The 22,684-nt window shown below is 41.0% G+C and overlaps 1 protein-coding gene across 8 annotated transcripts in view; it reads right to left on the bottom strand.

Annotated features, from left to right (window-relative positions):
- The window catches only part of ADARB1 (adenosine deaminase RNA specific B1), an 84,280-nt gene that overhangs the window by 13,564 nt on the left and 48,032 nt on the right, over positions 1 to 22,684 (bottom strand). For 7 of the 8 annotated variants that reach the window (XM_061607620.1, XM_061607621.1, XM_061607618.1 and 4 more), the window contains 5 exons: positions 20,026 to 20,954; positions 14,662 to 14,776; positions 10,880 to 11,048; positions 6,206 to 6,354; positions 5,465 to 5,633 (listed from right to left, as the gene is read on the bottom strand). In XM_061607620.1, coding sequence (XP_061463604.1) covers positions 5,465 to 5,633; positions 6,206 to 6,354; positions 10,880 to 11,048; positions 14,662 to 14,776; positions 20,026 to 20,954 — 1,531 coding nt within the window. The remainder of the gene's footprint in view (positions 1 to 5,464; positions 5,634 to 6,205; positions 6,355 to 10,879; positions 11,049 to 14,661; positions 14,777 to 20,025; positions 20,955 to 22,684) is intronic. The other variant, XM_061607625.1, reaches the window with a different exon arrangement.

Genomic DNA, 22,684 nt, shown 5'->3' with positions numbered 1-22,684 from the left:
AGTGGAGTCACCACTTAAGAGGTCGCAAAAGACAATTGAATTTTGGAACATGGAATATACAGACATTGCTGGGCAATACAGATAGTGAATGTCCTGAACACAGGACTGCCATCATCGCGAGGGAGTTGAGACATTTTAATATCGACATAGCAGCACTCCAAGAAACAGATCACCGATTAATTCGATCCACTATGGCCATTAATATTGTTCCTCAACGTAGGCTCCAAGGAAGAAAAACAAGGCGTAATATGAACATCCATGCCCTTCAAGTTCCTATTAAGCAAGCCTGCTTTCAAACAACACTCAAGAAACATCTACTGACGGAACTCCCTGAAAATGTCGAGGAACACTGGATTAAACTGAAGACATCCATTATTGCAAAATGTGAACAAACTATTGGATACCAAACTAAGAAACATCACGATTGGTTTGATGAGAATGATAGTGAGATTGAACATATCATCAACAAGAAAAGGAAAGCCTTCCAGATATGGCAAAAAGACATTAACTGTGCTGATAAGAAAACAAATCTATGCCAGTGCAAAGGCTGAGGTCCAAGGAAGAACTAGAGAATTTAAGAACGCCTGGTGGATAAAGAAAGCTCAAGAAATCCAGCACTTTGCAGATCCTCACGATGCACTGGGCTTTTTTAATGCCACAAAGGCCATCTATGGACCAACAAATTACGGTACAAATCCCTTACGTTCAATGGATGGTACCAAACCTCTCAAGGACAAAGAGTCTATTGCACTGCGTTGGAAAGACCATTACCACGACCTGCTTAATTGTAACTCTATTGTGGCTGACGAGGTCTTCTCGCAAATTCCACAACAACAAACTAGAGATGAGCTTGCAGTATCCCCTAATTTGGATGAAGTCAGTAAAGCCATCAATCAAGTAAAGAACAACAAAGCTAGTGGACCTGATTGGATTCCTGCTGAAGTCTTTAAAGAAGGTGGGCCTGAATTTACACAACTTCATAAGCTCATCGAAAAAATCTGGATGAGGGAGGAGATCCCGGAAGACTTTAGGGATGCCATAATTATCACTCTTTTCAAGAAGGGTGATAGAGCACACTGTGGGAACTATCGAGGCATCTCTCTTCTTGCTACCGCAGGTAAAATCCTTGCAAGGATCCTCGCAAATTGCCTCCTGCCGATCTCAAAGGATGTCCTCTCAGAATCTCACAATGGTTTCCACCCTTCCAGGGGGACAGTGGACATCACCTTCACTTCACAACAACTTCAAGAAAAATGCAGGGAGCAGAATCTACCTTTATATATGGTGTTTATTGATCTGACTAAGGCCTTTGATACTGTGAATCGAACCAGTCTCTGGACCATCCTTCTAAAAACTAGATGCCCTGATAAATTTGTGAATATTTTGCGACTCCTTCAGGACAACATGACAGCGACAATTTTGGATAACAATGGCTTTCAGAGCAATCCATTCGGAGTCGGATCAGGCATAAAACAGGGATGTGGCTTATTTGCTATCTTCATTGCTATGATTCTATACCTTATTGAGGGGAAATTTCCTACTGGTGTGGAAATCATACATTGAACAGATGGAAAACTTTTTAATGTCAGTAGGCTGAAAGCAAAAAGTAAGGTAATGTCAACATGTCATAGAACTTCAATATGCCGATAATAATGTAGACTCCGCACATTCAGAGAAATATCTTCAAACTATCCTAAATGTCTTTGCATAAGCATATGGAACGCTTGGGCTCTCACGTAATATTAAAAAAACCAAAGTGCTTAATCAACAGGTGTGAACTAGTCCCTCTGTAGCACCATCAATCCAGCTTAATGGTGTGACACTGGAGAACGTTGATCACTTCCTCTATCTTGGCAACCATCTCTCTGTAAAAGCTGACATCGATGCTGAAATTCGACATCATCTGAGCTCTGCGAGTGACTCATTCTTCCGAATGAAGTGTAGAGTGTTCGAGGATTGGGATATTCGCAGGAAGACCAAAATGCTTATTTGCAAAGCCATTGTACTATCGACCTTACTGTACGCCTGTGAAACATGGACCATTTATGACCATTTATAAATGCCACTCCCAACTTCTTGAAAGATTCCACCAACACTGCCTCCAGAAAATTCTTCAAATTACTTGAGAAGACAGACGGACTAATGTTAGCGTTTTGGAAGAAGCAAAGACTACCAGTGTTGAAACAATGATCCTTCAACATCAACTTCGCTGGACTGGCCATGTTGTTCGAATGCCTGACCACCGTCTTCTGAAGCAGCTACTTTACTCCCAACTTAAGGATGGAAAACAGAATATCGGTGGACAGCAAAAGAGGTTTAAAGATGTTCTTAAAGCAAATCTAAAAAATGTAACATGAACATCGAGAACTGGGAAGTCTTGGCCTATGAACGTCCCAAATGGTGGTTGGCAGTGGACTTCGAAGAAACACGAATACAGGGCGAACAGGACAAACGAGCTAAGTGGAAGGCATGTCAAACAAATCCTCATCACGACCATCTTCCATCTGGAAACCTATGTCCTCACTGTGGGAGGCTGTGTGGATCCAGAATTGGCCTCCACAGTCACTTATGGACCCACTTGTTAAAGACCTTACCTTGGAAGACAATCTTACTCGGCCACAAGTGATCGCCAATGAATGAATGAATGAATGAATTTATTCCAGCTAGCAACTTACTAATGTAAGCAGAAATAAGAGATTTTGAGAGCATCATGCCAACAGCAAATAAGAGCGTGGTGTTTCCTTTCCCCTAAAGAGGAAGTTTCAAAACTTCTTCATGTTGGTCTTACACAGCCATGAGCTTCATTCCTAGTTGTGTGTTCTTCAATATCACATCCAAGATCCGCAAGACTCTTTTTAGTATTCGCACAGGGTATGAACATTTATATTTTTCCCTTTTCCTCTTTTAGAGTGCTAGGCTGTTCATCACAGTAAGTGGCTTTAGCAGGGATTTGCAGTCTTTATGCATGTAAAAATAAGATCGGGATTTTGTCCATACATATCTAGAAAGCAAACTGGAAAGCAGCTTACTACACTCATCTATAATGGCAAGGTGCAAAAGAAGACAGGTCTTGTACACCTTTAATAGTTGTATAGGACAGGAAATTTAAGCAGGTGTAGCTTGTCATGCAACTATTAAAAGGTACATGAGCCCTGTCCTCATTTGCCTCTGACCACTGTACACTCATTGCTCTCATTTATTTTCCCCCCCCCAATGTATTTTTAGACTTCCTATGGGCTCTGAACCAAATTGTGGCTAATCTACTGTATGTGTGGAATGCACAATAAGAATGAATGGTCACAAAACCCAAGAGCCTTCCTGGAATCTTTCCTACAGCTATCTTCTTATTTGACCACATGGCTCAAGATCAGAACCAACATCAGAGAACATGCATCATATCACCAAGGAACATCAGGAAGGCAAAACATCTCCAGGAGCCTCAACTTCATTTGGTGACCTCTAACGAAAGAGAGGTATCCAATATAAGTCCCAATTAAAAACATAACCAGAATGCAATGAAGAAACAATTCATATATAAGAGTGAAGAAAAGATTGCGAAGTTGGAAAGGGCTGATACAACTGAGATTTAAAGTACTTTCGTTTGTCTGTGTATTATAGTGATTTATATTCTGCTCTTCGGCAAATTCTTAGGGATGCTTACAAGAAATCAAAATGATAACAAAACCAATTTTTAAAAAGCATGAAAAACAACACAATTTAAAACAAGGACAGGTAACCCTTTTCAGCCCAAGGGCCAGATTCACATCTGGTCAATCTTCTGAGGGTCAAATGGGTAGGACTTTATTTTATATTATTAAAATTAATACACCATTTGATTGCAAAACAAATCTCTCTGTGGTTTACAAAAGACACCAAAATCATCAATAAAACAATTTAAAACATTTTTAAAACAAATTAAAACACCTCGGCATCTATGCATCTGGATAGGCTTGCCTAAGCAAAAAAGTTTTAAGTAGGTGCCAAAAAGAATACAGCTAAGGTGCCTGCTTAAAACTGTTTTTTTTTTTTAGTTTTTAGATTTTGAGCATTCAAAATTGCAACCGGTCTGCATGAGGCTTCTGAATGCGGTTAAGTACTTAACATGGGAATAAAAGCACTGGTGTTTAACATTGCAGGGTTATTGTTACTCTCTCAGCTTCAGCCCAACCCCCAACCTGCAATAGGGATCTAGTACCTCTGCAGGGTTGTTATAAACCACTCAGAGACTGAGTTGCAGTATTCAGTGTGAACTACAGCCCCTTCAAATCTGCAATATGGAAAACGAATGGCATTTGCTTTGGAATGTGCATTAGTAGAAACACTGCTTTTCTAAAAAACATTTTGCACTAAAGGTTGCTAATGGATATCTTATTCAGACCACATTAAGCCAGTCCTTGGATGCTTACACCGATTGCCAGAATATTTCCAATCCCAATTAAGAACATTAGAAGAGCATGCTGGATCAGGCCAGTGGCCCGTTTAGGCCAACATTCTGTTCTCACAGTGGCCAACCAGATGTCCACGGAAAGCCCACAGGAAGGGAAGATGCTGGTTTTAACCTATAAAGCCTTACATGGCTTGAGGACCCAATACCTCCTCCCATGAGGTTAGCAGACCTTAAGATCATCTACAGCAACTCTCCTCAAAGTGCCCCCTCCTGCAGAAATTTGGCGGATGACAACAAGAGAGGGAGTTGAACTGCTCTCAGAGAAGCTTGTCTGGTGCTCACTTTCCAATCCTTCCAGTGCCAGGTGAAGACTTTCCTCCTCCACCCCAGTCTTTTTTTTGTATTTTAATAGTTTTAGCAGCAACAGTGACAGTCTAGGGTACCATCCTTCTCAGCCAATGCTTTTAATATTCTGAATGGGGATTTTGTGTTTATTTAGTCTGTTTAAATTGGAATTTTGTAATTATATTTGAAATAATTGTCCCTTGTAGTGTTGTATGCTATGCTTTAATTGCAAGTTATCTAGAAGCATCTTGTATTAAGCAATGCATATAATAAACTACAACAAATAACTGAAGTAGAAAAAACAAGAACCTGGCCTTTTGTTGCTACCTTGGGGTTGGTTTTGGGGGGGGGCAGTGGACATACTTGTGCCTATGCCAGCTCCATTTAAATCTTGGATCTACAATCAATTTTTATGGACAATTCTCACTTCTATCCCTGGGGACAGTTTCTCAGTCTGAACCAGGAAATTACCTCTGTGTCTCTCCTCCTCCCTCTCCGTCTCCAGCCACTCCTTTCCCTCTTCCTCCCATCTAGTTGTCCGGTTTTTTTCTTTCAGTCGTTCAACATTCTTATGGCACTACTTTGTCCTCCCTAGAATTTTTTGGGGGGAAGATAGGGGGTCTAAGGGGGTGTCACGCTAGAGGCACCATGACACCCCTGGGCAGTGTGCTGGGGACACACTGTCTAGTACTATGGAAAAGATGTCAGTTTGACAGAAGAGAAATAGCTTACCTTGCTATCTTATCACTGCATGACATAGTAAGTAATCTTTCTCCCTGCAGTACTCCATCCCATGTCTGGATTGTAGTCGTAGATCTGACAGGGATTGTTCCTTCCCCAGATTCAATTTTCGTCCGTAGCTGTCCTCTTGCTTTCCGATTTGGATGTCTGTCTCCCTGATCTAAGTGACAGAAGTGGCCAGAGTTAGCAATTATGAAATGAAAAACTACACTTTCTAAGGAAATTCTGCACTCTTTTCTATTACTCATTTGAGACAGGGTATTTACAGAAGTGCAGCAAAAAAGCAGAGACTACAACAATTAGGTGGAAAATGATGTGCATTTAAAAAATAATGAGCATCTCATGTATACAAATTCATATCCAAGGCTTCTTTGCTAAGACTTACTTCACACATTCCAAAATTTCTGCATGCAAGGAACTTTTATTTATTTTATAAGAATATTCCGTCTTCAAACTGAAATTTCCAATGTTGCTTACAAGCAAAATAAAGCCACGAGGAATCAATTTCATGTAGGAATGAAATGATATATATATGCATCACAAATTTATTCTTCCATGATTTTTGGAATGAATGAAGTGGAACTAAAGTGCTAGCTTTCCTATAAGGTGTTGCTTTTATGATATGAGGAAAATTAAACAATTTAGTTGTTCAGTAAAAAGCAAATTTTAATTTTAATAAACTACAACAGCTTTATTTCAGACATCCCCATTAATAATTAAAACTTGTCATACCCTCTTGTGCTGCCTCGTGCGGTGAGAAAATCCTAGCATCACCACAAGGAGAGGTGCTGATATAGAGATGAAACTGCACGTTTTCTTTCAATTTAAACCCACTTCGTTCAGACTTGATAAAAATAGATTTTTGCTGATCTTCCTTATTACTGAAACAAAGTGCAGAAATGTTATTCAGAAGGGCTTTTTAGAAAGTACAGCCAGCAAGATTCAAAGTTTAGCATGCCTGGATTTTAAATGTTATGTACATAACTATAACATAAATCCATTGTGAATGTTTGTTTGATACTTAGCTGATTACTTTGCTGAATAAGCTCTACATAATGCAAAATGTGAGCCAGTGTGGTGTAGTGGTTAAGGTGCTGGACTACGACCTGGGAGACCAGGGTTCAAATCCCCACATAGCCATGAGGGCCAGTCACTGTCTCCCAGCCTCATGAAAACCCTATTCATAGGGTCGCAGTAAGGAATCGACTTGAAGGCAGTACATTTACATTTAGTGCAAAATGTGTCTCAGAACTAAGGGGGGGTTCTGTACCTTCTGTACTGTTCTGTCTTTTGATCGTGTTATTGTTACTCAAGCTCTGTTTGTAACAGTTCACATTTCATGAAATTTGTATGATCTTGGGTATGGTGACTAGCGAAAATGTTTTCAGTTCTCCTGACGGTGATCACCTCTTACATTATATTCCTGTCTTTTTCACTATTTACTGTACTGCTACTCTTATTGATTGCCCATCATCAAAGAGTCATCTGCCCCCAGGGGGCAGGAATCAAAACAAAAGATTTAAAAAATTGTGTGTGTGTGAATGACAGAGATAATCAGCAAGCCTATGGGGGGATTGCTAAAAGGGTTTGTAAAGCTTGCTTTATTTACTTTTCCTGGGGGGAAACATAATTCACTTTGGCCATTACTGCATGGATTAATTGTGATTTACCCAGTAGTAGAAGCCAACAGAAAGATGACTGGAAACACATAAAAAAGAGGGGAACAAAATCAATAAATCATTTCTTTAAAGTAAGTGTTTTTATAACAAAAATGTTTTTCAAATAAAAATAAAACATTTTTTTCAAATGAAACAGCATTTGTTTGTAAAAATCTTTTTCTTTTAAAATTTATATTAGGTAAATAAGCAACATTTAAATACATAAAGGCAAAACATGATATTAATATATGATGAATTGATGATGAGAGAAGGGACTAAAGAACACTTGTGTACTTCACAATGACCTCAGTTTTGTACAACAATGTATGAAATCAGTGAAATCTCAGATTTCCTGTGATGCACTGGAAGTCCTGAAACCTCACTATGTAGTAAATCAATTGCTGCAATACTAGCATAGAGACTGGAGATACACCTGTCCACTGCAACCTATTTTTATGGTCAATATTACCTATCTTAATTCCTTTTGTCATTGCATCCTGCCTAAAGGCCTCTGCAAAAGTCTTAAGGAATCAGGCAAAAAAGAGAGAATATTTCTGGTCCTTCTCTGAATCATGAAAACTTTGGCTCTTATATTATTGACATCAACCCGAGCAAATGGTTGAACATAAAAGGCCTTGATAGCCTGGAAGAAGTTAGGGCCAAATTTATAATCTCATGACTGAGTCTCCATTCAGGTGCTCAAAGGCCTTCTCTACATCAAAGTAACAGGTCTGCAGATAAGAGTTTTTTGAAGTATTTGGTAGTGAAGTATATTTAGACTGCTGAGAATATTATCTATAATCTGTCTATTTGAAATAAAATTTTCTCGTGATTGATATAAAAGCTAATGATAATTTTAAAAATATATATTTTATTGATTTTCAAAAGGTAAGTAACAATGTATTGTATGCAAGGAAAAACTCCCCTTCCTCTCCCCTCCCCAGTCCTTTCCCTCTACCCCTTTCCCAACCATCAAATCCCTCTGTGTCACGTCCTTTCCCTCTTCATCCTCCAGAACAGTATCAGAATATCAGTGCTGAGAAGATCCTTCCATGTTCCTAAGTCATCCAAGTGTCCCTCTCCACAGCTGCCTATGAGTCGCAGGAGGTTGCATGGTTTGATGCTGAGAGTCAACATAAGCAGCTAATGATCAAGTTGAGTTTAGAGGCTATTAAGGATGTAAAACTTTTGCATTTAGGAGGGAGATATGTCAGTATGTCTAAATTGTTATGGAAATATGCAGAGATACACAGCTGTCTGAGATGCGTGTGTGCCAGTGTGTGCGTTTACCTAATTAGCAGGCTTTTACCCTGCATTTAGATCACTGAGACTTAAGACTTAATAAAATAAGAAAAAGCTACTTTATTTATAGAAATACATAGTAGATAGGAAAGGCATACCTAGTTCTAACTAACTAAGCTGGAGGCACAATGGCCAGACATGAGTATTGCCCTCATGGCTCAGGAGAGAGAGCAAAGACAAAGATGTCTCCTCTGTCCTCGAAGAAGACGACAATGAAGGGGGGCAGATAAGTTTCCCTGAGCATATCAGTTTACAACGGAAGGAAGTCAGGTAGAGAAGAGCACAGGTAAAGGTAGGCAAGTCTAGCCCGCTGGAGGACCCTAACTCTATCTTCCTTCTGGAATACAAACAAAAGAAGCCAAACAAGAGTTGCTCTTGCCCCACTTCCAACATAAATTCGGGTGCTATCCTTCCCTTATTTGAGTATGATTGTTATTGTTACTTTCCTCCAATATAGGGGATCATCCCTCTTTGCCTGAACATACTTTAAAATGTTCCCTAAATTAAAAAAACATTTCCAGGATTCAGCAGCAGGAGCCACTCAGTCACTCAAGAGGAAACAGATGGAAAAAACCTGGTAAGCTTATAGACGTGCATTTAAGGCTTCTGGTCAATAATTCTGACTTTTAATGCACACTACAAACAGACCATATACTTCCAGTTCAGCCTTTGATAAATATGAATACTTTACACCAGTGGTTCCCAACCTTCATGAGTATGGGGCTCCCTTTATAAGCTATAAAAAATTCATGACCCTCCCCATGCTAATTGTAATTTTAGCCTTTGTTAAGTGAAAAAACGGTGTATGATAAAATCACATCTCCAAATATCCCTTTCCTTAAATGCAAAGGTTCATCAAATTGGTATCCCCCTGCCACACACACAAACTTAATCTTAAGATGTACATTCCTGTCTCCCAACACCAGTGGGTTACAACATTGGAATAAGATCCGGGTTCAAATCCCCACCCAGATATGAAGCCTTGAGCCAGACACAGTCTGTCAGCCTGACCTATCTCACAGGGTCTGTGTAAGGATAAAATGGAAAGGACGGGGACTACATGCACCACCTTGACCAACTTGGAGGAAAGGGGGGATACAAATGCAATAATAATTAAATAAATACATTTCAGCTGCAGTATGTGGACCCCAGCCTCAGTCAACCTGCTGACCTTTTTTACTATTACTACTAAAGGTAAAGGTGTCCCCGCACTTATACTGCGAGTCTAATAATAATAATAATAAGGTATTGGTGGGGATACTAAAGGGTGAATACAAAAGGGTGGATTGATTGAGTAGGGGTGTTAGTGCTTTTAGGCCTTGGGTGATCATCAGAACTGATGACTTGGTTAGCGTGCACTTGGGGAATGAGAGTGGAGCAGAAGACAGATCAGTGCATTCGCACACACAAACACACCTTCCCCTCCTGCAAGCATCTGCAGGCGTGCGTGCATTTGGGCACATGGGAGGGGGTAAGCCCTCAGCTGCTGCAGCATCTTGGAGAGGGATTGGGGGGGGCAGATTGTAGGTGGAAGAAAGGGAAGATGCTGGCAGACGCACACTTAGCCTCAGAGATTGGGGGGGAGCAAGTCCTGAGCTTCCTCACTGCTCCTTGGCTCCATCTGGGTGGCCTGGCAAATAAGAATAATTTTTAAAAGAAGGTGGCAGCGAAGCAGGAGTCAAGAAAGGTAGGCAGGCTGGATGCCAGGAAGGAAGGGGGAAAGCAGACTTTCCTTACAGCCTTGCTTCGTTTTGCTTCACAAAAAGCCCTCCCCTCTCCTGAGCAAGGGCGTCATCATCAGCAGCAGTGTGAAGAAATGGGAGTCAGTGATAATAATCCCCTCTTGGTAGCACCTTCCTCAGCCTCCTTCGGTGTCTACCACCATGTGTTTTATAGGCAGATGCCTGCCCTCGGCGTTCCTGAAAGACACTCTGGTGCTTCAGCAAAAGTCCTCTCATTTGGAGCAAGGGGGAGGTGTTGTCTGCAGTGGCAGTGGGGAGCAGACAGCATTCAGGGAGTGAAGATTTTTTTAAAAAAAATAGTAATTCATTACTGTTTGCGGCCCCTTCTGGATTACTTCATGGCCCCCAGGTTGGGAACCACTGCCTTACACACTATGTGTTCTTTAAAAAATAGCAGGGCAGGATTGCACCAATGTAGGTGGATTCTGGGGGGCTGGGATAGCCATTGCACAGCTATATTATGCCAAAAATGTAAAGAAGCAGTGATGCCACGGCTGGTGTTGTATCCAAGTACCAGCATTAGGCAGCCAGTTGGTCATCTCTGCTGGTATTAGGGACCTGGCATCTCTTCTCTTAAACTGCTGTAGCAGCACGGATGCTCACAGGTTCATATCATTGGGCTGCGATCTTAAGCACAATGTGAGCAATGGAACTTGCTTCTGTGATGAAAACTGGGATGCAAGGGAATTGTTCTTTAAACTTACCTTAAGAGCAGTTCAAGTTGCGTATAGAGAAATTTAAGCAAGCATCTGCGAGCTATAATTTCTGCATGACAATCATTCAGTGCAAGTCCACGATCACTCATATATTCTCCATTAATACATTTTGTTCCTGTTGAAACACTTATAACCTGAGCATCTTTCACGTCAGTACCTGGAGTAGATGTTTTAGGAGGAAAAACATATAAAGATATTTTCAGAAGACTTGTTCATTGCAACATGAATTCTGTTACATTGGCTAACCTTCATGAATCTGTGGCTTGGTGGACCCTGCTTAGGCACAAATATTGGACCAGATGACCTTCAGGTATATCCTAGTCATAAATACTCTGAAGGCATACTTGAGATGAAAATAAAATCACACTAAGATCTGTGTTACGAAACCACTTGTTGGGCACTGTTATTAAATGTGTTATAGGTTTGAAGGAGTTAATGGAATGCCTGGGAAGTATGAGTGATGAAAGACTGCCAGGTTGGGGGAGGTGAGTGAGAGTTCTAAGGGGGGGCTGAATAAAAGGCAGTCGGTTTTGAGAGGTAGGCATTTTGGTTGTGTGGATTTGGAGCGGAAGGAGGGAGGTTGTATTGTGGGAATGAGCTGGGTGGAAAAGGGTGGATTACATATTAGTTGGAGGGGGGTAGGACAGGTAGGGAAGATAGGGACTATACCTCAATATACTATTTAACATCTTGTATTTTAATAAAGTTATTTGGTTCATTTAAATTCCTGCTTGTCTGCCTGGTCACTGTGCTACCATATCAGGGTCCTATTCAGTTCCTGTACCTACATCCTATTGGACTAACAGGGCACACCAGTGGTCACCTTTTGGGTGGGACAAAAGGTGGAAGGGCTGAAGGGTGTAGTGCAGAGAGTATATCTGACCCAGGCTGAGGCAAGCATCCTGCTGGGTGGGGAATTCCTGAAGCAAGCATGGGGTGTCAGGAGGGATAATCCCTGGTGAAGGGCGGGCTCGTGACAATCTGCTCACACAATATGAGTTGCCTTTAAAATTTTGGAACCACATACAAATTTAGCAAATTATTAAACGTGCATAGTTTAGGTTTCACACTTGCTACAGACTGAGTGAGGCCAAAGATCATACCCACATCACCACAGTTGTACGCTTATAGTTTTGTTCAGAAAGTAGTTTTGTTCAGAAAGGAGCAATTAAGATCTGACTCGCTGGGTTGTAGTGAGATCATTTACCCATTTAAACCCAGGTCTGCCCTGTCATGGATAAAGCAAGTCTGCATGTTTAGAATTCAGATTCAGTAAAAAATATATGAACAGGTGTGATGCTTCAATTGTATATATTGATATTTGCAGTAGAGGTTGGTATTAGGTTATTTATGGTAAACAGTAAAGGGAGGGGGAGTAAGGGAGATGGAAAGTTGGTGAAGGTTGCATGTGATTGGTTGAGAGAATAGTCATGGTTGTTTTATATTTGAGAAAGTGGCAGTTGACCAATGAGTTTATGAAGAGTTAGGTCAGCCTTTCCCAACCAGTGTGCCTCCAGATGTTGTTGGACCACAACTCCCATCAGCCTCAGCCATGGCTGAGGCTGATGGGAGTTGTGGTCCAACAACATCTGGAGGCACACCGGATGGGAAAGGCTGAGTTAGGTAGTGTTCTTCACTGCTGGGTCCCCAGATGTTTTCCACCCGCAGGTGGTTGTCATTCAGCAATAAGGAATAAACTTAAGTGATTCCACTGGTATCCTATTTCTGTTTGCTTGTATATATACTCATGCCTAATGTTGCTTTTTGAGGCGTTTATACTGTTGTAAGTGGCCTGCTCATTTGAATTTCCCGCTAGCCTGCATTGTAAGTCGTAGACTGATTTATAGATTGTATATGTATGGTTTTATATGTTCATGTGAGTAAATTTATCCTTGTTGATTTATTTATACCACGATGAAGGCCTGAAAATTAACTGGCTGAATGTCATGGCCCCGTCAGAGGACTCCTCGAGAGTAACAGCAGCAGACCCAGGAGCAGCAGACTCAGAAGGAGACATGGAGGAGCCTCCTGAGAATCCAGCTCCTTCTCCCCCTCAGCTGCAGAGCACCTCAGATACAGCAGAGTCCCTGCAGCCAGACACAGACAGTGAACAGGATACTCCCCCCTCACCTGCAGAACATAGACAGCAGAAGGTCAGGCAGAAGAGAGGCAGGCCTGTCTCCTTAAGGCCCAAATGCTGAGGACTCACACCTGCTGTCAACCTTGCTCTTTATAAGGCACACCTTGGCTGCAGCTTGTTGCTGACTGCAACGTCAGGCGTGGCTTGTGTGTTCCTAGTTTCCTGGCACCCTCTTTCGGACTGACCCCTTGGCACTTGATCCCGGACCTCTACTGACCTCACTTCTGGACTCCTGACTCGGGAAGTACGCTTCGGACAAGCCTGGCCCTTATCAGCTCCCCTCCTCCTAGACATGGCAGATTTATGACCAGACTGCCGGCTAAGGACTTTGCTTCCCTGCCAACCACCCAGGAATTTCCTGCCCCCACCGGCACTGCTGACGCAGTGTAGAGCTGACACTGAAACACATTGGGCTCATAATGCAATAAATTTCTATTCTTTCCAGCAACTTGGCTTTGGCCCCTCCTTCTTTTTCCGAGAGTTGAAGCCCAACAACATCCGAGGACCCAAATCAAAGAACACTGAGTTAGGGAACACTGAGTGAAAAGAGCGTGCTTTTCCCCTTGTTCTTCCCTGTCCCTTTTCCCTCAAGTGTCATGCATTTTACATTGTTAGCCTAAGGGCAGTTATTTAACTTTTGTAAATTGTATTTTGTAAATTGTATTGTTTTACTGATGTATTTTTATATTGTATTTTTATATTTGTGTTTTTTGTAAGCCGCCTTGAGGGCCTTTGGCCGAAAGGTGGGGTATGAATAAATAAATAAAAGAATTCAGAAGACAAGAATAATCTGTTTGGTTTAAACATGTCTAGTTCTTGACCAGCTATCACAAACAATACAAGCATTAGCAAAATATAAGCAAAGGGTTGAAACAGTAACAAACAGTGGCAGTGGAGCTTACCTCAGTGAGTTACATGAACAGGTTAAGGGAGCAGCCCACAGCTGTGGTCTTTTAAGGTCATAAAGATACAGGGGGAGGCTGTGGCTTGCCTAGTGCCTAAACAGCAACTAGTAGAGGCACTGCTTGGCTATACTGTGTGTGGATAAAACATCTCCCTTCCTGCTAAAGGCAGAGTGATAGTGGGGGAGATACAACAACAGCTACCGAGCTTATCTCATATCACAGGAAAATAAAGCGGGGGTTCGTGCATTTATTAAAAATGAAAGCAATGTTTTGCATGTTTTATTCACACAGACACACGTGTATATATTCTCCTAATAATTGCCTGTAATAAAAAAATATTGTAGCTGAAGGCGTCACTCAGAAGACAGCAAGCCTTCCACCAGTGTAATAGGAAGGAAAGCAATTTTCAGTTATTTCTCTGCATCCTGTGTCCCCCCAACAGCCCTCTAAGTCGGCTCTGGAGGCTTCCCCAAATCTCTGAAAGCCTTACCATCAGCTGAGCAGCACTTTTAGATACAACCCATAACATTTAGAGATTAGCTATTCAGATTTGATTTTATAATCCTAATTTAATGAATAAAGAGGTCTCATTATTTTAAAGAAACAGAAACTATATATAAAAGGTAAATATCCATTCACTTTTATCATTTTATTTTGTATAACAACACAGGATAAAGGGCCAAATCTGCTGGGGGGGGGGTTGCGTGTTTTTCATTTGTTTTTACCTGTTGTCATGACAACTCCAGCTAGCACTTTTCTGCGTGCATGGGGCGATGTAAAATTATCTGTCAAATCGCTGAATTTATCTACCACCAAGCGTGCAACCGCATCAGCTAAAACCTGAAAAAATCACATAAATATGCTGGACAATTCATCAAAACTGATCTGCCTTAAACATTTCAAAATGGATTTAAAAACCTCTATAGTATCTTTGCAACATTTACTAGAATTGATCAGTGCTATTGTTTCTTACTACTGCTAGTTCAAAGTGTTAAACAACTTATATCGGTGTCCTTTAGGCATTTCTACAAAACATGATGTGCTTTTATGGAGTCCTTTAGTACCTACCATGAAACAGATATAATTTCAAATTCAGGAAATGAAGCTGCACACACAACATTCACATTTTAGAGAAGTTTTAGAGAAGTTTGAGGAATCTAATTAATTTTAGAGAAGTTTGAGGAATCTAATTAAGAATGAATTTCCATGCAGCATATCCATAATTAGCTTGATAACCATATTCAAAGAGTAAGAACTATCAGAATTCAAACCAGGAAGTGGTATCAAGTAGTATTCCACTGAGGTTGGTCTTGAGTCCATTATCATTCAAGATATTCATTATTGACTTGGATGGAGTGGACAGCACTGCTATCAGATTTCCAGAGAATGCCAAATTTGGAGGGACTGCAAATACTTTGGTGGAGCAAATGACATTTTTAAAATTTATATCTGAAAGCTGGAAAACCAGGCTGATTACAATAAAATATGAACGGAATCTTTTAAAAATAAGCATAGGGAAGATAATAACAAATACAGAGGCAGAAAATGGTAAATATTTGGCTAGACATTAACACAACCAGTAAGGAGTTTGAGAGTAAAGTGAATTATAAACTGAGTATGAATGAAACATACATTTGGGTGGTGATAGTGCTAGTCAACTGTGGCTTGCATGCAGAAGTATTCTAATGAAATTTATAGGTGACATGCAGCTGGGAAGAGTCCTCAACCCTTGCAGAACAGGAAAATTAAGAACAAGTGGTAGTGCTGAAAGCAGATTATCGATAATCCTAAATTGAACATTGCTGGGCTGGGCTGGGGCTGGTGAGAATTGCCATCCAAAACATTGGGAGAGAACCAGGTTGGAGACGGTGGTTTAGATCTAGACTCTCCTGTCTTAGAATGTATACTTAACACTACATGAGTTAAAGGATCCATTCCATTATGCTAGAGCTGCATAAATATTATTTCTAAGTATAAATGTTATAATATGATTATAATTTAATTTGCAGGAGGTTGAAGCATCATTAAAAGTGATACATAAAAATCACTCACTTTAAGAATTGGGCCGTTGTCTGACTTCTCAACAATCTATGATTGATCTGGAATATTCTAAATTAATATTCTTGAAAGGATAAAAACAATTGGTGTTAGTTATAGAACCTTACAGTGCAAAACAGGGGTGGGGAACCTTTTTCAGCTCGAGGGCCGCATTCCTTTCTGAGCAACCTTCCAGGGGCCAAATGTCAGTGGTGGGCTCAGCCAGAGGCGAAAGTGGGCACAGCAATGAACAGAAATGTTATCTTTGTACAGAAGGCTAGTTTCTACACGCACTATCACATCCCTTTCTATCCTCCATCAAGGACACATTCCAATCAAGCAAGCACATTCAAGGAAGATGTGAAGCCAGGACACTGAGATGTGTCACCTGGGGAAACGGTGTGGATGGGGAGGGGATATGACTCAGAAAGAGTCCCAAGGGCCTGATAGAGAAGCCTGGAGGGCCACATTTAGTCCCTGAGGTTCCCCACCCCGACATAAGAGGTTCAGAATTACAGTATATTACAGTCTATTTTAAGGCTGTGTTTTTAGGGGTTTTAAAAAATATAAAGCAAAAAGCGAGTGAAAGAGCTTCATATAAAGTCTCTCTTTGATCATTTGGATACCACTGTTACTGGCACTATTTATCATTTGTAGAGCACTGTTAATTTGCAATGTGAATTACAATGTTGATCACAGCAGCTATACATGGCTTGTAGCATGGGCACAAAAAATAGTGTTACAAATGGAATCAAGATAACCTTAACACACTATTGACCAGGAAATCTGCATGACTTACGTTCATTCTCATTATTTTCAAACTGAATCATGCATTTTAAATTGTATTGTATTCTATTTAGACTTCACAAACTCTGTATTAAAATATTGACTGCCCTCCCCTCTTCCCAAAGCTGTGATTAATATATGCAGAAGGAAGAATCAGTTTGAGTAGATAGCTCCTGCAGATAATCATGGAGGTAGCTGCAATGGGAAACAACTATCCAAAAGAAGGCACTCAAACAAAAGGTCACTTCTCACTGAACTCCTACCTCTAGGCCCTTGTTCCTATTCCTTGCAAAAATTGTTTTCCCTTTTTCTTTCTAACTCCCCATTTTCCAAGATTTAAGTATTCTGACTTGTTGATATGATTTATTTTCTAAATATCTTCATTGTGCTTATTTCTGAATTGCAGTTGTGATGTGTAATAAATGGTTCCCACATAAAGCTAGGTTTAGGAATTAGTGCAGGAGTGGGGTGAGGTTCCCCACTTGCTTCCTTTTGAGGTCTGTTTTGAAAGCACAGGTGTATTGTGTTCAGCTAGGACAGCCTTGTCCAACCTTTGGGCCACAGATGTTGCTGGACAACAGTTCCCATAATTCCTGGCCATTGGCCATGCTGGCTGGGGCTGATGGGAGTTGCAGTCTAGCAACATCTGGGAACCCAGAGGTTGGACAAGGCTGAGCTAGGACATATCCATGGACAACATTGCACTGTACTGGAGGAATTAAATGTGCTAAATGTAAATCTACTGTCTTCAAGTCGATTCCGACTTATGGCGACCCTATGAACAGGGTTTTTATGAGGCAGTGACTGGCCCAAGGTCACCCAGTGAGCTTCATGGCTATGTGGGGATTCGAACCCTTGTCTCCCAGGTCGTAGTCCAACACCTTAACCACTACACCGCACTGGCTCTCTCCACAAAAGTCTCTTAAACTAGTACTACTCTATCCACAAGATGGTGCAAGATATGCTCATTTATTTATTTATTTATCCCGCCCTTCCTCCTGGCAGGAGCCCAGGGGAACAAACAAAAGCACTAAAAAAAGCACTTTAAAACATCATAAAAACAAACTTTAAAACAAAAACATCTTTAGTTTCATACTTTCATTGCTTTAGACCCTTGGTCTCCCCCCAGCAGAGACAGGGTGGCCGTACGAAGGGCAGATGAGTGGCACCATAGAAACTGCAAGCACTAATTTCATAAAATTGCATGTAGCATAACAATTTTGTTTCAGAGATTCTAAAGTACTTGGACATGGTTAGAATGGGATCAAAACCTGCTCTCAAACACTGGTGTATCAGAAACAGGGACATATTCGTCTCCTATAGGGACAATGGAAAAAAATATGGGGCAGTATCCAACAAAGCATTTCTGTTAGCACAAGGACTTCTGGCTTCACAATGGAACTTCCCCTCCCACTCCTCTTCATGCACATGTCTCCTAAATCTATTCTGGGATTTCCCCCCAACCCTCCAGAGCAGATTTAAGGAGGGAGCAGGGGGAAGAGAAAGCTCCACCACCCTGCGACAACCACCTCCCAGATGCCCTGGATCCTGTTCCACCTGGAGAAGGGAGATCCAGCCACAACAGAATGTACTCCTCTGTCTGCCCACCCTTTCCTTGCTTAAGAGCCTGCTGCCAGCAGATAAGGGGGAAATTTGACTATAAGGCTTCCCCTTATCAATCAGCCCTTAATAACTTTTTTAAAAAAAACCTTCCTTGGGTCTTCCTGTAGGTTCTCAAGGTATTGATTGATTACATTTATATCCTGCCCTTCCTCCCAGAAGGAGCCCAGGCTAGCAAACAAAAGGTAGCATAGTTTTATGGCTTCCAGACCCGAGGATGTCAAAATAAGAAGAGACCACAACAGGTTTATAAAAAAAATGAACATTTACTAAGACAAAAACAAAAAGTTTTAAGAAAAAGATATTATATGCAAACATTACAGAAAACCAGCAGTCCCTAACTAAGCAAAAGAACAAAGGGTTCAATCCTCCATCCCTATCTCTAAGCACACTCACAAAATATAGGTGCTTATGCTCCTTTGTTGTCCTGTGTAAGAGTCTGCTTTCCCCTTCATACAAAAGCCTTTTGATGTCTCTAGAGTTCCTTTATGAATTAACACCTCTAGGCTGTCTATTGATAACCTTTGACTACCTGCCCCCAGCCAATCACTGCCTTTACCCAGCAGGCTACAGGAAGCCATGGTCCCCTTAGACGAGAGACATGCCAGACTTCTCCCTCCAACGAAGTTTGACTGCCCTCTCATTTGAACAGCCAGGCCAAGTCATGTGAGCAAGTTAACCCTATAATCTCAAATGAAAAGACAAGAAATAAATACAACGAAGTAGAGAGATATACATTCCCACATAATACACAACAGTCCATATAACAGCAGTGTCCATACAAACGATCCATTTCAGCAAAGATGAATTCCTTCACAGAAACAAGCAGAAGTCCTTGTGCTAATGGAGCTACTTTGTTGGAACTACCAAGGGCTGAACTGCTGTCATGGTCAAGTAGGTGGGTGGTAGCTTCTCTCAATTCTACCTCAAACAACTGGGGGAGCAGCGTGCGTGCATGTAATTCTTTACATTTTTCTTCCAAAGAAAACGCAGCCATGCACTCAAGAGTCTCTGTTGGGACTATAGACAAACTCTGCCTGTTTTTCCCCTTTTCTATTTTCGGCACACTTTGCCTCCTGAACAAACTAGTATTTGCTGGCAGAGTCCCCAGATCGTGCGCTTTAGGATGCTACCAAATATCAGAGCTGTACCAGGGCAGTTAGTTGTTAAAAGATGTTGCTGCCTTGGTAAGTCATCCCCAAAACTTGCCCACCTGTATCTGGTTCTATGCATCACAAACTGTTGGTGGCTTATCAGTAAAATAGCACTGCTGACCTGAAAGAACACAATTAAGTTGACTCATAATGCCAGGAAAACGCCACAGTTCATGACATTGCACTAATGCAATATTAGTTTCACCTACTAATTCAATCAGACCATACATTAGGCTCACCATTCTTATTTTCTCTGGAAGTATAAAATATTCTATGCTTTCACATAAATACAAACATAAAAAGGAATTAAGAGACTCTGCAGTCTCTAATGTCTATGTGGGTACATGCTGTAGCTCTGCCAGAAATAACTGAAAAAGGCCAACTACAACAAAAACTATGTATGCACTGCTTAAAAGAGGGGGATTGTAACTTTAGTATTTTTATGCACTTATAACAAGTAATAACATGCAAAGAAAAATTATGTCTTCTCACCTGCGGCAGGTGTAACTGAAGTCCCTCACTAGGAATAGGTTGGTGAGATGGTGTCTGATCCAACTGCATGTTAAACAAGGATGCAAGAGCTGATTGTGCTGCCCGTGCTTTGGCAAGTTTTTTGTTTCTTCCAGATCCTTCAAATGTTTGGCCATCTACTGACACTGCCATCACAAAATTCTTAGCATGACTTTCTCCACTTTCTGAGAGAAACTCATACTTTAAACCTGGTCGAAGTTCATTTAGTATCATGACTGGATTCTTCCCACTTGTTGATGGATATGGTGATGGAGCAGGGAGAGATGACTGGATAAGGCTACTGGCCACAGCGGATGAGAGACTATAGTCTGCACTGGAGCTAAAGGAACCATCTCCATTGGAATCCAAATAAAAGGAAAGATCAGACTGGGCTGGATTTTCAAACCCATTGAAGAGTGCATCTGGAAAATCTGCCTGATCAGAGGTAAAGTCTGTATTTACTGAAAGAGTCCTTCCCATTGCTAGATGTGCTTCAGAAGCATTTGGAAACTGAACAAAGGACCTCAGAGCCTTTTCAGCTGCATGGAGTTTTGCTTTCTTTTTTGTAGGGCCAGAGCCTTCAAATACCTGCCCATTAACCTCTACTGCCATCACAAAAATAGGGGCATGAACTGGTCCTGTTTGGGAGAGAAGTTTGTATTGTAAACCAGGCTTGATTTCATTCAGCTGCATGAGGGCATTCTTGGGCAACACTGGCCCTGGTGTTTTCTTCCTCTTCTTTGGGCGGAACTTGGAGTGGCCATTGTTTCCCTCTTCCAACGGTCGTTTCCTGCTACTAGTGCCACCACCATTGGACAGCTGATTCCCCTCCCTGGTACCTTGCACACTCCCATCTTTAGGTGAAATGTTGTCCTGGTTGCGATTCTCTTTAACATCAGTGCTGCCTGAACCTGTAGTGCCCACAAAGAGTAACTTACAATGCCTTCGTTGCAGGACCTTGTAAATGTAAAATTTACAGATTCCTTTATCTACCTTTGCAACTGGTTAAGTGATGTGTGCTCAAATGTTAAATCTTTTATTAGATATATTATTAATTATAGATGTAATAGGAAGCTGAAAGACATACATTAAGTATTTAGACATCTGATACTGATATGTGCTGATAAAAAGTTTTAATTTTGCATCAAGAGCACCTCTTAGTATTTATATGTTAAATTATCCTCCCGAATTTCAAAATGAAAATAAATGAGCCAGAAACAGGCAACATGCTGGAACCTCAATTTTTGTTCATTTAATATCCAATTAATCTCAAACATCAGAACCCACAGTCACATAAGCTTACTTATGTACATAATATCAAGCACATACTCATCTGTATCTTGAAGAAGAGTGTTCTTCCTTTGGAAGAAATGGTTAACAGTGCACCTTATTGAGAAAAGGATAGTATACTGCTTCTCATCTGAAAACTCTTCTGAAACCTTCTGTACATAGCAGCCATGTTACATCAGTGTGCCAGAGGTGTAAACTCCAGCAGCGAACTCTGAAGCCAGGGTTCTCATTTATACAAAGGGCTGGTTCACACCAAACTCTAAAGAATGATAGTTTTTCAGTTTCTAAACAAAAAACTTCAAATTACAGGTTAAGAAGCAGGCTAACTAGAATTTATTTTAAACCATAGTTCCTTGTTAGTATGTAACATTAAACCAGAATTTTTTGAAACTGTAAGTAAATGCTACAGCAGTCCTTCTCTCAGCCGTCCAACAGGAGAAAGAAGAAAGCTCAGGCTCCTTATATTTCGTGGACCCAATGCTAAAACATTTGCAAACTAGACCTAACTATGGTTAGTTTAAATAAGCCATCTCCAGAAACTAGTTTGAAGTTGGCTTGTTTTGGTACTGACTATAGTTAGTGATAAACCACAACCTCAAGTTTGGATGCAATAAGGGAAACTGAAAATTAACCCTGTCAAAGCCTCTGCTCCCTGCCCCAACCCATTCACGCAGTGCTAATCCATGGTCAAACATTGTATCTGAATGTAGTGAATATGTGAAAGACAAAATGGGTGCACATGTTCACTAAACACATTGGGGGGGGCAGCAGCATAACTGAGAGCCATGCCCCTGACACTAAGCATAACTGATAGCCATGCTCAATGACCATACCCTAATTGACATGCATTTGGTAGTTGCCTCAAGGAATCCCACATGCATGCATATTGAATGTGCAGCTGCCAGGGGGCATTCTAGAGGGCATATTAGTATTTTGGAACAGGGCCAATAGACACAATTTTGCTCCCTACTCATGTGCCTAATATGTAATGGACACCTTTCTTATAACCCTACTATTATGTAAGGTGTGAACATGTTCCAGGTTAATGACGTTTATTTTATGGTATTTACATTTCTAAATACATACCCCAAATTATGCAGTGAACTCCTTTGTATAACCCATGTAATGTGTGAAGGTGTTCTAACTAGAGTCTTTCTAGTGGACTTAAAGGCATCCTAGATCTATTTGTAACTTTCAGCATCCATCTGAAGGTACAGAACTGGGGACCGGGAGGGTACAAGAGGGTCTCTAACAAGCCTCAACGCTACCTCTTCCCCTCCCCTACAAAACTGCTACAGAAAGTTGCACATGCACATTTCCTTCATGCCATTGTTAGCAGGGGACAGTGCAC

Source organism: Rhineura floridana, chromosome 2 (genome assembly GCF_030035675.1).
Source record: "Rhineura floridana isolate rRhiFlo1 chromosome 2, rRhiFlo1.hap2, whole genome shotgun sequence".
Taxonomy (NCBI): Eukaryota; Metazoa; Chordata; class Lepidosauria; order Squamata; family Rhineuridae; genus Rhineura; species Rhineura floridana.
The sequence above is the reverse complement of the archived record's forward strand: the minus strand, read 5'-3'. Positions and strand labels throughout refer to the sequence as shown.